The sequence below is a fragment of the Barbus barbus genome, assembly GCF_936440315.1.
Source record: "Barbus barbus genome assembly, chromosome: 8".
NCBI lineage: Eukaryota > Metazoa > Chordata > Actinopteri > Cypriniformes > Cyprinidae > Barbus > Barbus barbus.
The window spans coordinates 10,038,229-10,055,531 of NC_136736.1; the positions used below are offsets into that span (position 1 = coordinate 10,038,229).

The window sequence follows — 17,303 nt, forward strand, 5'->3', positions numbered from 1 at the left end:
TACTTAATATCCTAATGATTTTTGGCATAAAAGAAAAATTGATCATTTTGACCCATAGGCTACAATGTATTGTTGGCTATTGATACAATATACCCGTGCGACTTAAGACTGGTTTTGTGGTCCAGGGTCACATATGAGTTGTGTGCTACTTTTCAAGTCTTCTTAGGTTTTACAAAAGCTTTGTTGACTAACAGACCACAATTTTGGCTAACTAGATAGTTTAATCAGTCCGATTCTTTAATGAATCATTCAGACTAGTTTTATGATCTGGATGAACCTTTTAATCGTAGATTTAACTTAAACGAGTGATTAGTTGATGATTCAAGCATCGCTGCTTCTCTCATGAAAGTTTTTTGTTTATTTATATTAATAATTAATATTAGAAACAGTGAGCTGCTTTACTAGCCAGGACAATCCAGGATCTAGTACACAATAACATAGAGCTATAAATAATAGTAGCTCAAGGATCAACATGCAAAATTAAGAACCAGAGATATGTCAACTCCTGAATAGGATATTTTGTGTAATTTCTGTTACTATTTTGTATAATGGAATATATGTAAATTTATGCTATGGCAAATAGCTTCCTAGGGGTTGTAATAAATAAAAAATAAAATGAAATGTTATGAATGTTCATATTTATTCTGCAAATGTGTAAACTTGTGAGCTCAACTGTCTGTAGTACTGTAGGATGCTTCTATCACCTCTTAAATTAAAGGGTCATGCACTCAGCTCATTTTAAAGTCTGATGAGCTAGATCTAGAACACACACACTTACACAAACAACAGTTTTTCAGATGAGCATTCTGCGCAGTATTTACTAGAGAGAGGCTGTGTGTAAGTGCCTGTGTTGTGTGTTTAGCTGTGTTATCTGTTGTGTGTCAAAGGTCGGTCTGCTTTTATTGTACTGTGCTCATTCAAGAGCTCAATTTAATGATGTGGATTAAACACACGCACACACACTTAAACTTAGACACACTTATTTTACACTGATTTTTTTTATCAGTATTATTTGTGATTTAAATTTTGTGAACAGGAATTACTTTTTTCATGCGCTTTCACTTTCACTTTCAAATTTGCGGTCTTGGTGTTATGTTTTACAAGAAAAGATAATTGTCTGTTTTGCTTCTATCTATACACCTTTCACTTTTTAAGACTAAAACAAGAGATGGATTCATTGTTATTCTTAATTAAAAAGCACAACGACAAGAAAACAGTAGGCTGCAATGACAAACTGTCTTACATAATGTTTATTAGCAAAAACGAATAAGACGAGGCATGGCACAGGAGTCAGGACACATCACATGCTGTATTATATACCGACTAATAAATTACAGAATGTTTAGCAAACACTGAAGAATCAAATAAATAATCTAAAACAATTAAGGAAAGCCTCCATAGCGTAACGTGAGGTAAACAGCAAATATAATAAGCTTTTCAAAACAAAAAGAAAAGTAAAACTAAACTGTCTGTTGCTGACAGGACTTTTTTTTTTCTACGAGAATACCAACATGTTCACCATCTCTGGTTTAAGAAGTGGTCTTTTACTTTAGTTTGAAAACCAAATCTCTTCACGTGATCAGTGAAATCTGACTCCTGTTACAATGTGGCGCAGCTCTGCAGCATGCGCTGTATGAAGCAGTGCAGATCATGCACTCGCACAAATGTGACAGTCAAATTTTTACTCGCACATTCTCAAAAAATGGTCGCATTTTGGTCGCAGTCTAGAGCCCTGTCACTCAATATTTAATAAGCACCACTGTCCAAAAGGTTAAAAAAAAAAATATATATATAATTTTTTTTTATATATTATATAATTTTTTTTAATTTAATATATTTTATAATGTAATTTTATTCCTGTGATGGCAAAGCTGAATTTTCTGCATCATTACTCCAGTCTTCAGTGTCACATGGTCCTTCAGAAATGATTATAATATACTGATTTGCTGCTCAAGAAACATTTCTTTTTATTATCATTTTTGAAAACCTGCTTTGTTTTTGTGGAAACAGTGATACATGGTTCTTTGAATGGAAAGAAATCTCAAAAGAACTGCATTTAGTTGAAATAATTTATGTAACAATTCAGAAATATTTACTTGCTGAATAAAAGTATTAATTTGTTTTTAAAAAATGTTGGGTATTTAGTTGAGCATGCTTATTTCCCCTATTTTTCCATTTATCCCAGATTATTTTATGCTTGATCTTTAAAAACACACATTTAGGTTCTTGCCACTTTTTTTCTTTATTCGCTCTATTTTGTATTGTATTAAATAATACAATAAATACCACCTCTTCATTTTGTCCTAAGCTTCTGCAACAAGCAACATGACATTGTCATTCATTTGTCACACCTAGTAGCTCCGCCCACTCTAAAATCTTATTGGTCCAGAATTATTTTCTTCATACTGTACATTTAATGTCAAACATCATCTGATTGGTTGCAATCATGCCACGTTGCACAGCATTTTTTTGCAGTCTTTTTGTACAGACAAATATCATGTCACTGGAAACCTGTTTGGACACAATATCACCATAGTTTGTATCTGGCTATATATTTGCACATTTGCTAGGTGCACCCTGTAACGCCTCAAGGTGAAACAATCAAGGTTGCGTTTTCTGTTATGTTGTACAATACGGGTACGAGACAAAGTCAGTAATACAGGGTAAGTATTGCATACATTTGACAAAGAAGAGTGCACAGAGATTGAGACATAAAGAAGAGAATTCAATAGATGAGTAAAAAAGCATAGGGTAGGTATAGAAGGGTAGAGAGAGGAAATAAAACATTAGGGAGGGAGATCACTAGAGAGGAGGAGCGAGAGAGATTATTGGCAGAAGTGTCCAGTGCATTCAGTCCAGGAGCTGGGGGGAGGGGCTTCGGGATCAGGAGGTTGCTATAACAACTGCACCTTGGTGATTCTCTCCCCCCATGCTCTCTCTCTCTCTCTCTCTCTCTCTCTCTCTCTCTCCAGTCACACGAAAGCATTACCGTCTGTCTGAAGAGCTCTTCTGTCTTTCCCTCCCTCCCTCTTGTATTTCTCTCCCTCCCTTTATCTGTGTGCTCTCCCACATGGTGACTGTGAAGAGAGCAGGAGAGGGAGTGTGTTTGTGTGAGCTACTGAACACTTTAATAGGCAGTGAAATGGAGAAAAACAAACATCAGCCTCCCCCCGCTACACACACACACACACACGCGCACGTATGCACAGACTTTCTCGCTCTTCCTGTCTCTACCTCTGCCGAGTGTTTTCTTAACCCTGCCATGCTAGTTTAGGCTTGGGGGAGGTTTTCTCGCCGTTCTTATCCTATTACGGCGGTTTTGAGCCAAATGCTGCTAGCTAGATGGGTCTCTGTCTGCGGCTTATGGTGTCGCTAGTTACGCCATCCGTACCGTACCGCTCGACCCCGGACGTCAGTGAAGATGTCTGCTGGAGGGGGTTGGTGCTAAACATACCTAATTATGCCTCACTTAGCATACAGTGTCTTTGCAGGAAGATGATCATTATTGATATCAATCATGTGACACTCTGAGAGGATTCATCACACACGGACCGATAGGGTGCAGGAGTGGAGTGAGAAAATGCTTAGCGACGTCATCCACAAATTTATAAGGCATTGAGTTCTCATAGCAAAATATGTTTGCCTGTACTATTTTTACTGGTAATTATGGTTCTTTTAATAGAATTTAAAATGGAGTGACAAAATAACCGTAAAATAATAATAATAATAGTAACAGAAATTTTATTATAAGTATTTTTAAAATATATTTATTTTATTTAAATGGGTGCTCGACACATTACAATTTCTGTTCAATTTTTAAGACAAAATGATCATAAAAATATCACCTATTGTAAATAATGCTGTATATTAATTGTAATAATATTTAATTGTAATGGTAATAATGACAAAAATTATTATAATTTTTTTTTATTTGATCGTTTCATTTTTTTATTTTGTTACATTTAATTTAATTTTGTTTAATTTAATTAAAAACAAATTGTCACATTTTTAATTTGGTTTTATTTTATTGTTTTATTTCATTTTACTTTTCATTTTATTACATTTTTTATTTTATTTAAATTTTTTAAAATTTTGTTTTGTTACTTTTTTCATTTCATACTGATTAGCCACTGCTGGCACTTAAGATAAGTACATGGCACTTCAAGCTATTGTTACATGCTTTGACAGTTACAGAAGGCGATTGACCTTGGCTACCTGTTCATAAACACAGTGGCCTATGTACAGCACAATTTTGCTAATATTTTTGTCAGTCCCCTATACTGACTGTATGAGTGCAGCCAGTTTTATGTGCACCACATTGTTCTCGATTTCTGCCTTGATTTCCTTCTCTCTCTCTCTCTCTCTCTCCCCATCACTCACTTTCTCTGTGTGAGTGACAGTCATCCTAATCGTCTTTATGGCATGATAAACGGCACGAATATTGACAGCCGTCGTGACAACGGTTGCCTTGACAACCCCCTTAGCTGTTGCACACGACAGAGGTGTAACAATGAAAGATGCAACCCCACACAAACCTACAGTCAACATGAACACGAGGATCATATTTGTGCATGCTACAGTAAAGCTTACAGTACATGCCATGTCTATTAAGCATAGCCAGACGGTGTAAAAGTCTTATAGGGGCAGACTGCAGCAGAACGTGTTTTGTATGTGTGTGCGTGCCTCATTTTATCCTGCTTATCTCCTTCTTTTGCATAAAGCTAGCCAGTAAACATCAGCCTTTCTTGTTTCCCATCATGATCTCGCTGTTCTTCTGGTCATGTAGGGAGAGACAGACTGAGAGAAAGAGATAGAAGGAGGGAGGGGGACTAGACGTATTGCCTCAGAGGAGACTCTGAGAGAAGATCCATGAATCTTGTTGTTTCAGAATCTCATTTCGCATGTTTCAGTGGAGTGTGTGTGTGTGTGTGTGTGTGAGATTTCTAACATGCACACACACACCGAAGTCCACTGGGATAAGCAAAGAAGGTGGGTGGGATCCTGTTGTTGTGTATGGGGAGAATTTGTCGCTAATGTTCTTGCGGTTCATCTACATCTCCGGGTTTACGCACACATTTCACTTCTGTAATTAACACACCGTTAAATGTGTTCACTGTGAGAGTCATTAGCACAAACAGAAAGATGAGGAGAGATGATGGGAAATGCTTTTCACCTTCTTTTCTATCCTCACCTCTCAGGAGGCATCTATCACTCTTTCTCCGTCAATATTTGCCGTTGTTCATTCCCCACTGCACTGCCCTGCAATAGTGAGAGGGAAGGGACCGTTTGCAAAGTGACACAACTGAATGTTAAGTGAATCATTTGTGGATTAACTGGAGGAACGCTTGAACTCACATTACAACTGATTGCACATTTTCTCCCCTCCTTGTGGTTGATTGTGCCAATATGTAATGCTATTTAAGGCAGTAATGACAATTTTAAGGTTTGTCTCTTGTCCCTAACCTCTGTTGGGATGTACATGTGTGTTACTGTCTAACATGCGTGTGCTGAGCGGCTTAGACACAGCTTAATGGCTGAGACAAATTAAGCAGAAGAACATTGTGGGATAAAAGTGTGCCCATGCGTGAACGATGAAACTCCGTTTATTTTGCATATGATTCCCTCCCCTCTATTCTCTCTCTCTTTTCTCTCTCTTTGTAATTGTGAAGTGATAACTGACGCTCATCACCTTTTCCCTCCTATCAGTGATTCTGCAGTGAGAATTTCTATGTTTGTCTATGTAAAACAGGCATGTGCAAAACTACATACTTTCAAACGGACAAGCCAGTCAGTTGAATGACTAGTTCTATAGTTAAGGTCATTGCACACTGAGTCCAAAAATTTTGTATGCGTTTTTTTGTATTCGTAATCCTAAAAATTCGTCACGCACAGAAACCTTGCACACTGAGTCTGATGTGTATAAATTAAGCCGTTGCGAAAAAATTCGCAAAACAGTAGCCTACTAAATGGAGTCTTCAAGCATTGAGGATGATTTTGTTGTCCTCTTGCTTCTTTAAAAAAAAAAAAAGAAAGGAAATATCGGGTCCATCCAATCCTGAGATATAGAGAGGACGGAGAGTTCCCCCTCCTTATTAAGGAACAGCAGGATTATCACGGGGATTCAAAGTTTACTTTAGGATGTCAGTGGCTCAGTTTGATGCTTTGCTAGCGATACTAGAGCCACATATTAAAAAGAAGACCACTAATTTCTGTAAACTCAGTGTGCAAGGATCTGTATAAAGTGCTTTGTGCTGCGAGACGAAGTGGATGAACTTGACATCCGCCATTCTGGATTTTGGCGTTTGCTGGTACGGTGCCTTTGAACTGTCAAAACACCTCTCAAAATGCTGGCTACGGATACGAAAAACAGAAAAAATCGAACCCAATCCGTAATTTTTTTTATGACGGAGGAAATTTTCGGAGGCAGTGTGTGCAAACGTGATTGACATAACGTGAGGTCGTAATTATTTTTTAATGTGCAAAAATTTCAGATTGTGCAATGACCTTTAGTCTTAGGGTAGCCTTGCATAATTAGGTTGGTTAAGAGTTCACGAGAACCTGATCTGACAGTCAGATAGAAAGTGTCCAGATTTTAAAAATGGAACTGTTTAATTCTCATAGAACCAAGCTGCTGGATGAGCACACTAAAGCCCTATTCGCACGGGATTAGTATTACCTGGTGACCTCCAGTCATTTGTAATAATTGTGGAGGTTGGCTGTGATCTTAATCCCGTGCGAATCGGCCATGTCTGTAATTTGTAAAGTAAAAATTCCCCCGCAAATGACCTACCATATTTCGCCAAACACCGAGGTCCTTTGATGATATTAGTCCCGTGCGAATCGGCGTCTCTGTGTTTTGGCCAGCATTTGGCGGGTCGTATATCATTTTTCAAGGTTTTTGTTTCCTGTGTGCCTTTTTATCCATCTTTCGCAAAGAATGGAGCTGCTTTGGAGTGTTTGATAGTATTTTGGGTGCTGTCATATCACTACACCATGCAATTTTCAGAAAGAGAAAGCTGAAAAGGTTTAATGTGTTACAAATAAATCAAGCATAAAGTTTGAGATATTATTTTAACTTGGTGAAATGTAAATGACATGGGGCACAAAACTATATTAGTTTCTTTTCTTTTTTTTTTTTTTAAATCCATCTAATTGGACCATAGAACGGGACTCTCAAAGCCTTGACATCCGGGTATCCGGGAGATAAGTCAGTAATTTCGAGTAAAATCACAGGCTTCGCTTATCCCGTGCGAATGCACCACACGAAATTCAGATGTGGGGGGTAATTTCAAAATCACACATGGTCCCCAGATAATACTAATCCCGTGCGAATAGGGTTTAAGACTACCTTTGAGTAGTCAGTCTAATTCATCCACTTTATAACAGCTTTTCAAAAAAATGTTAAAGTCACGGACTGTTTGACATCACTGATTGGTTCTAATTCATTGACAATTCTGACATCTTCCTACTGTAAATGGATTAGACTGAGTTTGAGCCGAAATCTTTGCATAGTGGCCAATAGAAGGGCCGCCTTGTCTTCTTTCTTAAATTAGCCTATTATTGTCTCATTAGGCCTCTGTTTAAACCCAAACTCCTGCACAGATTATGGAAAACCAACACAAACTGCCCACACTTAATTCCAGTTTTGATCAAAATACCTGCACTCATTTGGCGTCAAGACAACACCTCAGTGAATGATCTTCTGTACTATCAGATAAACAAAAAGAGCAAGGCACTTTGAGTAAATATCAAGTGAATGTTTACTTTTTTTAACACACATACACGTAACCACAATGACTATCATTGGCAGAAAACTTTTTCTATTGTGAAGTGTTTTGATACCGAGAATATATTACCTATGTAAATTTTGGCATTCTGGACTAGAAACCACTCTGATGTGCTTCTGCTCTGAAATGTAAATAATTGTTTGAATAGTACCATGTCTGACTATTTATACACTGCAAAACTGCTTCACTAGGTAGCATTACAAGATATTGTGAATGTACGACAACATTATTCTGAAAATGTCTTGTTCTTTGTTTTCATATTGACCTGAAGAGACCTTCTAACCATTGTTCTCTCTTTAATTTCTCTCTCAGCTCCAGGAGACAGTGAAGAGGAAATTGGACAGTGCCCGGTCTCCTTTAAATGGTGACCAAAATGGCATTGGTGATGGGAGTTATTCTCCCACAACAAAGAGACTCCGTAAGGAAGGATGCACTGGAATGGACTCTCTTGGTAGCCTCCCGCCCATTTCCCCACTTCATCCAATGGACATCAAACCCACCTTGCCCTCGGGCAACAACAGTGCCTCCTCAAACAACGGAACCGGCAACGGCAATGCTGGTACAAACCACATTACTGGACGTCCTGAGGATTTGGGCAAAAATGGTGGAATGCCTGATATTAAACTGAATGGTTCGTTGGAGTTGGAAGATGGCTTTAGCCTACCAAAGGACATGAAACAAGAGCCTTTGGACGACGGCGGTGGAATCGAGTCCTCGGATACTTCGCTTTCAAATCAGAACAAGCTATTCTCTGACATCAATCTGAATGACCAGGAATGGCAGGAACTGATTGATGAGTTGGCCAACACAGTGCCTGAGGACGACATGCACGACCTCTTCAATGAGGACTTTGAGGAGAAAAAGGAAGTGAGCGACTTTTCACGGGCCACAACGGAACAAATGCAGCTTGCACAAGACCCAGCACCTAACTCTGTAGCTACGGCACCCAACAGTACACCGCAACCGCAGAGTGGACAGATGGCCATGGGGTCACCTCAGGTGCGACCATCTTCCTCTGGTCCCCCGTTTGCAACTGCTGCCAATGGGACACCACCCCAACAACCCTTGCAGCAGTCACCAGCAGTTGGAATGCCGTCAGGATCGCCCGCTAACTGCGTGGCACGTTCTCCGCAAACGCCCACCCAAGCGCAGACCCAGGCCGCAAGGCCTGGGAATGGATTTATGATGAATGCAGGTCCTGGCGTTGGCCCTGTGACATCAACTCCAGTAACAGGTGGTGGTCCTGGATCAGGGGGAACAGGTGGAGGTGTACCAGTCCCGCCCACATCTGAACTTTCACCGGCCGAGCAGCTGAAGCAAATGGCTGCTCAGCAGCGTGCCAAACTTATCCAACAAAAACACCAACAGCAGTCCCAGGCAGCAAGCTGGTCGCCTGCAGGAGCACCAACGAGCCCGTACAGTGGGCCCTTTAACCCAGACAAACCAAATAGCCCCATGATGTATACGCAGGCTTTCAATGCTAGCAACACAATGGGGCCAAAAACACCAAGCATGAACAACTACCTCCCACAGAACCACATGAACATGCTCAACCAGCAACAGCAGCAACCTAATAATTTGGCTACCCAAAACCTCAGCAAGCAGCTCTCTTACAGCAACACCAAGCCGCTGACTCATTTCAGTGGAGTAGACCACATGAGTCAGCGGATGACGCCGCCCATGGCCAATCAAGCCAAAAACCCGATGATGCCCTACATGCAGGGCACCGGGGGTGGGCCATCACAAGCTCCAGGTCCAATGCCCAACCAGTCAGCCCATTTAAGTGAAGAACAGAAGAGGATGATTATGATAAAGCAAAAAGCGCTGAGTCAAGGCATGCCATATGGTTCTATGCAGCAGCATGTTCAGGTAAGATCCTTGATTTTTATTCATGTTATGGAGAGCTAAATATCTATATTTGAATGGAATATTTCATGCACCAGCTATAAATTGGATGTGTTTAATCTAATCTTTGAGATTTCCGTGTTCGGATGGTTATTGTTACAGTTGAGCTGTCCGCTATAGAGTTATGTCAGCGATTCTTGGAATACTATATCTTTGTTAGTCTGTGCTTGGGACAAACAGAGTAGTTTCACATTTTGGTGTTGAGGCATTTGCGAACTTTTATTTTATATTTGTTGTGATCTGATTAGGTGGGTTTTTGGATGAGAAGCCAGGGAATGCATGTAAGTGACAACTTTCTTAAAGCTTTAGCCATTTCCAGAAATAAAATATATCAAGCCTTTTTCATTTGGTTTCACCCAAAGAGTCAATTGGTCTCCTCACAGTCCGTTCATTGACTTTCAGGTGCATATAGCACACCAGTCTTAATGCACTATTTATTTATTTTTTGTGTGTGTTTTCTATATAGTCATTCATGAAGACTGCTGGACCATTATTTTTTTTAAGTCGTTCTATTATTGTGATGTAATATACTTCTGATAAACCTGCCTCAAAACACATCAAAACATCAGACCTGTGATTGGTTGCTTTAATGCCAGTTAGATGGCTCTTCTTTTTTAAGTGGATGTTAGAAGATGCAAAATTTGTGAAATTTTAGACAAAATTCTGGCTATGCAAGACTAAAAGCTAACTCTTAATCATTCAGATAAAGCTTCAGCATTGGGCAGTTTGCCTAGATACACGCTAAGAGTCGAACCGATAAGTCCTCACCCATAACTCTGGATTTTATGTCTGTGTTGTGCAGTGGGACAGTAATGGTTCCTGTTGCCCTGAGCAACAGCTAGCTCTTGGAATAGGAAATCGACACTCTGTAATATATTTATGCCTATGCACCAACCTCCGATGTCCCCGTGGCCACCAAAATCGTTTTCCCTCATCCTTTCCTTGGAATAAAGAGCAAATGACGACACTAAAAGAAGAGAGAAGCTCTTCTTTCAGTGTCAGGAATTGATAGGATTTTGAAATGACTAATTACAGTTCACTTAAATGCCACTGCCATTTGCTCATTGGTCGTAACAACTGACCTTCAGTCCACAGCTAATGAGAAGTGTGAAATTTGTTACTATCTGTTGCCTGATTATCTAACACAGTTTCTTAGCTAGACTACGGTTTACATGAAAAAGTCAGCCAAGAGTGCTAGAATGCCGTTTGTAATTGGAGGGGTGCTGGTGGTGGTCTCAGTTACTGAAGAGGTCTCGAGTCTGCTAGCTTCTGAACTGTAAATTATTCTCATTAATGATGACATCCTCAGCCCCTCCCAAGCTCCCTCTCTCTCCTCCTTTCATTTTATCCATCTGTTCATTGGGTCCTGTAGCTCTTGCTCTGAGATTAGATATTCCTCCACCCATTTTCCTCTCTTTTTTCTTCTCCTGCATCTTCCATGTCCCCCCTCCCTTCCCTCTTTCCCTCGTTCTCTCTCCTCAGAAGCAATAAAGGGGTAGATTTATGATGGTTGGTTCTTTTGCAGCCTGAGGAAAATGCAGCAGAAGAGCGAAACAAGGTAGAGAGAAAAAGCAGAATTAAGGTAGACCATAAGTAAAAGATGGTATGAATTATGGAAAAGGTTTAAAAGAAATCAAAGACTAAACGGGAGAAAGGTACTATGAAAGAGAATAGAGTATGAAAAAGAGAAATTTGTGCTCTTTTGTAATTTCCCTCCTTCTAAATACACGTTTGATGCTATTTTTCTCAGTTTAATTGGTATAGTGTCATATGGTACGCTTGCTCTATGTACATGTCCGCACAAAAATTCTGCTTTCATTGCTTTGAATGTAGTAGATATAATCCTGACAAACATTTGCTAATTCTTCACATCGTGTTTTCTCAGCCACCTAAGAACAGCCAGACTTGTCTTCATCGCTAATGCTAATTTTTGTTTTGCCTGAGGTCTACATATCAGAATTACTTATTTGCTTCCTTTTAGCGCAGCATCATCTCCCGTTCTTGTAGTTATTACTGGTAAATGTTGTTACACACAAATTAGAACGATAATCGACCTGCAGTGAAGTGGCTAGCAAAATATTTAAGATTTGTGTCAGCAAACCAAAAGGTGCTAGCTTAGCTCAGGCGTTACATTCAGACAATTTGCATGCTTCTTTTTACATGCTTCTCATAATATGAATTTACACATTTCTTATGTCCCTTTTGTCCATAGAGAACATGTGAAGTGTTATGTGTGCAGATCTCAGCTATAAAAAATCAATAACAAATCCCACCACATTTTGTAAATTAGTTGTTCCATTGTATGAAATGAAACCAAATGGTGGCTTTTGTCTTCACACAAAAGGTGTGGGTCTATAACTGAAAATCTGGTATTTTAAATTTAGTTTAATTTTTTTCAAAATGTCACTCAGATTTGTTGCTGATGTTTAAGAAAAAAAAAAAAAAACAGAAGGGTTTTATTCCACTAGTGTTCTCAGACTTTTTAATCAGACTGTAATTGATTTACAAAAACAAATAGAAAACAGAGAGGATGTAATAGTTTCAATATACTGTCAAATTATTAGCTTCTTGCTTTCAGAACTCCACTATTACTGTTGTCTTGTGTGCACCGAATCTCATTTGGAGTTGAGGAATGGTGAATTTTGATTGGATAATGCATTTTGAATTTAGCATCTTATTGGATCTTTCATCTAGACAATAGACGGGCCATAAGGTTATTGATTAAAGAGTGCTGGATGCTTTTGGTGGACAGTCTTGGTATGGGGGTGGAATTGCAATTAGCAATATTTATGGTTGCTTATAAAGGTAAAGGCATTCAGTAAAAGCTTTCTCACAATGGCTTCCTTGAACACACATTCATAGAGATCAGAACACATCTAGTTGTTTGGTTTTCTGTTTCTCCTTTTTCTTTTTTCATACACAGGTGGCTAAATGGACGAGTTTGCATAATCTTATTAGTGTGTGATTATGAAACTTTAGCACGGTCCTTAAAAGCTTGTTAGTCAGGCTTTAATTGTCACTCCATGCCATTTTGCATATCGCTGTGACTGCTGTTATGTATTTGTGGGCGATCAAAAGGAAAGAAGGGGAAACGATATGGTGGCCTTTGTTTGTTTGTGTGTGAGTGTGTACTAGGGCTAATGTCAATGTAAAGCTTGTGTGTGAACTAATAGATGCTTAGCGGCTTCAAATATTAACAGTATGGTTGCCTAATGGGCAATCAGCCTCTCAGGTAGTCTGGTGTGACAAGAGTGATGTTTTATGTATTTCCAAAGAAACTATGAACGGTAGGGTAAACGTACCTATTAAGCTCACCAAAATCTACATTGAGACATTTTTAGTGCACAAGATATTGGTTCAGTACAAAATATTATGTTAAAATAAAATATTAATCTCTCACACAAAAATATTTAATTTTATTTAAAATGACAAAAGCATTTAAATTAAGATATACATCATTACATTCAAAAAGTCTGGCTCTGCTTAATGGGTACATTTTTGTACCCTTTAAGCACACCCCTGCTCCCATTAAGCTCACATCATGTTTTATTAAAAATTCTTGTTTATTTTAAGGAAAATTTTAAAAGAATAAATGTAAAAATATATATTTTTTGAAGGTACAAAGTCAATCACAAAAAAAAAACAGAACACTAAAATCAAGCAACAAAGCATTCAAGTCGATCAGTTATATATTCATAATGAAGTGTCATCTAAGCACATATCAACATCTATACAAGCCCACTTTCAGCTAAGTAACATTCAAAAATCAAATAAAACAAACCAATAAAACATTTAATTCATGGGGACGAACATAGAAACTAGCCTCATTATGAAACCTCTTTTTAAATGGTTGTTAACTTATCTAAAGTCTCTTAATACTGGAATACACTACTTGATTTTTGCCCCGATTTTCCACAGATTTACAGTCTGGAGAATCTGATGCTAGTTGCCAAAGATCAGAGCCAGTCTGCAGATTTGAGTCGACTGATTCCATAGAAAATCGATTAACTTAAATTAAAGTGTATTATGTGTAATAAAATGCATTATTATTGAAGTGACAACCATCAGTTAATATTTAAAATCTGTTTATGAAGTATTTACATAGACGTGCAATGTGGAAGAGTTTAAGGAGAGCACACTGAGCTTAATTGGAGCAGAAAAATATTTTTTATATAGTTAATATAATATTTATTAAAATGACAGGATTTTGCTAAATAAATAGTCTAGGTCATGTATTAAGTTCATACATATTTTAATATGAACAACTATTATTAACAATATCTATGAAATTACACTTTTCTTATTGATGTCACACTGAAATAACTGAACTGATTTTCATAGTAGGGCACCCTTTAAGCTCACCTTAAAATATGAAATCTTTAAAAATTACAGCACTGTAAAACGACAGAACAGCAATAAACTGTCAATTTATAATAATATGGATGTAAAAGTACAAGCCAGTACTGCCTGTGAAGTAATATATTAGCGTAGCACACAATCTTATACAGCTAGTCAGCTAACTGTGTTCTGTAGCATCTGCGTTATGTTGCTAAAACTATCTTTTGGTTCGAATGTAATTATTTCTCACATCCAAGTTCCAGGTTGTAATATGCAAAAGTCTGAACATTATTCTCTTCATTTTACAATAAGTAGTGAAATTTACCCAAAAATAAAGGCTTAAACATCTAAAAAAAAACACATTTAAGGGGCTACTCTTTTAGTGAAAGTTTTTAGACAGCTTTCAAAATGGCCTCCAGACAGTGTGAACACATGGAGACTCATATCTCAGCGTGCAATGATCTGATTGACTTGAAATTACAGGAGGTATATAGAAATAAACATCAATTGGTTAAGACATCAAGTAGGATAATACATTTTTTGTTTTTATAATCTGATCTCAAAATTGGAAGTGTGCTTTATGGGTACGTGAGCTTAATAGGTACATTTACCCTACTTAGCAGAGCAAAACTTGCTGTCAAAACTTGCTGTCTTGGATATTTGCTAGATGTTTGCTTACTAGGTGGTTTCCCGGTGTTCTGAGAGGTTTTTTTTAAAGCACATTGCTAGGGTGCTGTGGGAGATTGCTAGGGCTTTGGTTTGTGGTTGTTAGGTTGTTGAATGGTTACCAGGGTGTTACTATGATAATTCTGAGTCTTCGGAGTAGTTTTAATGCATTTCTTGGGTGTTGTGGTTGGTTGCCAAGACATTGCAACCACCTAGCGAGGGTCTTACTTTCTGTTTTCTATGGTGTTCCAAGTGGTTTTAGCATGTTGCTAGGTGGTTTGGTGTTGTATGTAGTTGCTGGGGTGTTACAATTTCGTGCATAGTAACGTGCATAGTAACGCCCTGACAACCACCAACAACCATCTATCAACCACCTATGGGCCTACATATCAAACCACCAAAAAAACCATAGCAATGTGCAGAAACTGCTTTGGACACTTTATATATACACACACATACACACACATACATATATATATATATATGTGTATATATATATATATATATATATATATATATATATATATATATATATACATACATATATACATACATATATATATATATATATATATATATATATATATATATATATATATATATATATATATATATATATATATATATATATATATACATGCATGCATGCATGCATGCATACATACATACACGTATGTATATACTTAAGAAAATTGTTTATATATATATATATATATATATATATATATATATACACACATGTAAATATTTTCAAATACTGTGTGTGTATTTATATATACATAAATAAACACCGTACACATACATATATTATGTAAACAAAAACTGTTATTTTGGATATGATTAATCGTGATTAATGGTTTGACAGCACTAGTTGTGTATTTACATTTTTCTGCTAAATAAATCCTAGTAAATAATTTTTATGGTAAATATTCCTTTTAAAAATAATATTTTAATAATAATTGTATTAGTTGTATTAGTACAATCAATACATTAAGTAATATTTCTGTCAAGTTAAACTGAACTTTTATTTTAACAGGTGGCTGTGAAGACCTTTAGGCTTCTGTTTTTATAAGATATAAGAATAGTTTTACTCAAAAGACACGGTAAAATGCTGAAGAAGTGACTCTCAAAGCAGTTCTGGAGATTCTTCATGTATCAGTATGTTTCAGTATGTATAGTAAATGAAACTGCGCATCTGCGCCATTCATTCACACAGAGACACACAGAACATGCAGGATTCATATTTATTTTTTATTTTTTTTGCGGCTTAATTTTCACAGGCTCTAGTCCATATCTCATTCTGATTTAAGTATACTGACCTACTTTTGATGTATCCATCCAAAATTAGCCAAATTCCATGACATTCCACGTTATACATTGAATTCCATTTTTATGATTCTGCGATTCAGTCCCTGTTTTCCACATCGCAGAAATCATAAGGCCTTTTAAGTGGTTGCTAGGGCTTTGCTGGATGTTTGCTATCATGTTATGGATGGTTGCCAGGGTGTGTCTGTAGTTTCTAAGGTGTTCTAAATGTTCTTAGTGCATTATCTGGGGTGTTGTAGGTGATTGCTAGGGTTTTGGAAGTGGTTACTTACTTAAATAACCCTGTGCCTAAACAGTCCTTAGGTAAAGCTTAGTCTCTCCTTCAATGTTTAGTGGATATTGAGTGGATTTTTAGCTCTTTTGTTTATAACACCAAGCCAAAATGATACGTCTGAACACTTTGAATGTAATCGCATTCCTCTCCTCAGGTAGCATCAGCTACTCAAGGTATCATTTAGGTTCGTAGCACAAGCGTGTGGGTCGAATTACGCGCTAGGGTTAGTAGGTTCCTTCAAATCCTGAAGCCTAAGTATGCGCAATTGCAATGTTTGCCTTAGCAAGCACCACTAAGAAAGACAGTGTATGGTTCTTTTTTCCACAGTGACAAAGAAAGGCAGTATTATGACATCTCTATCTTATCTTCAGAGTTAAAAGTTCATTCATATGGCTAGCATATGCTGACACATGCACCTGGAGTTCTGCCTGTATTACGGTCATCTTTCATGTGCCATGGAAGCAGAGTCTTGTGGAATAAATCTCCAACAGTGGAGAAAATCAGAGATTCAGAGAAATTCATAATTCAGAGAAATCATAAAAAAAAAATATACCGCTCTTGTCCTCTCCCCTTCCCCCAGCTCTCTTTATTCACAGGAAGAAGAGGTATTGCTTTCCTTCAAACCCCCCTCCTCATCAGACACTCTCTCTCTCACACACACACACACACACGCACGCGCGCATACATCAGGGATTGAGCCGAGCCGCTCTCAGATCCTGCAGGAGTGAGGACGGGAGGAAAGATCGGTGGGGGCTGAAGCACACCGCACTCGTTGTATCCTTGACAACACCAGACTGCACCAGACAAAACCACCACCGACCGTCGCTGTGCCGCCTAAACAAAGGCATTTGTGTGCACTTGTGTGTGTCAACAAGGAAAGAGGGCAGATACAACGATGGAGCGTTGTTTTAGCAACTAGTTGTATAAAGGCTTTGTAAACACACACACACAATTCCCAGTTGTGGAAATATTTTCTCTACTTGACGTCCCATAATGATGTATGTTTA

The 17,303-nt window shown here is 37.9% G+C and overlaps 1 protein-coding gene across 1 annotated transcript in view; it reads left to right on the forward strand.

Annotated features, from left to right (window-relative positions):
• LOC306874088 (mastermind-like protein 3) overlaps positions 1-17,303 on the forward strand; it is a 120,324-nt gene that overhangs the window by 60,492 nt on the left and 42,529 nt on the right. The window contains exon 2 of the mRNA XM_079423828.1: positions 8,100-9,656. Coding sequence (XP_079279954.1) covers positions 8,100-9,656 — 1,557 coding nt within the window. The remainder of the gene's footprint in view (positions 1-8,099; positions 9,657-17,303) is intronic.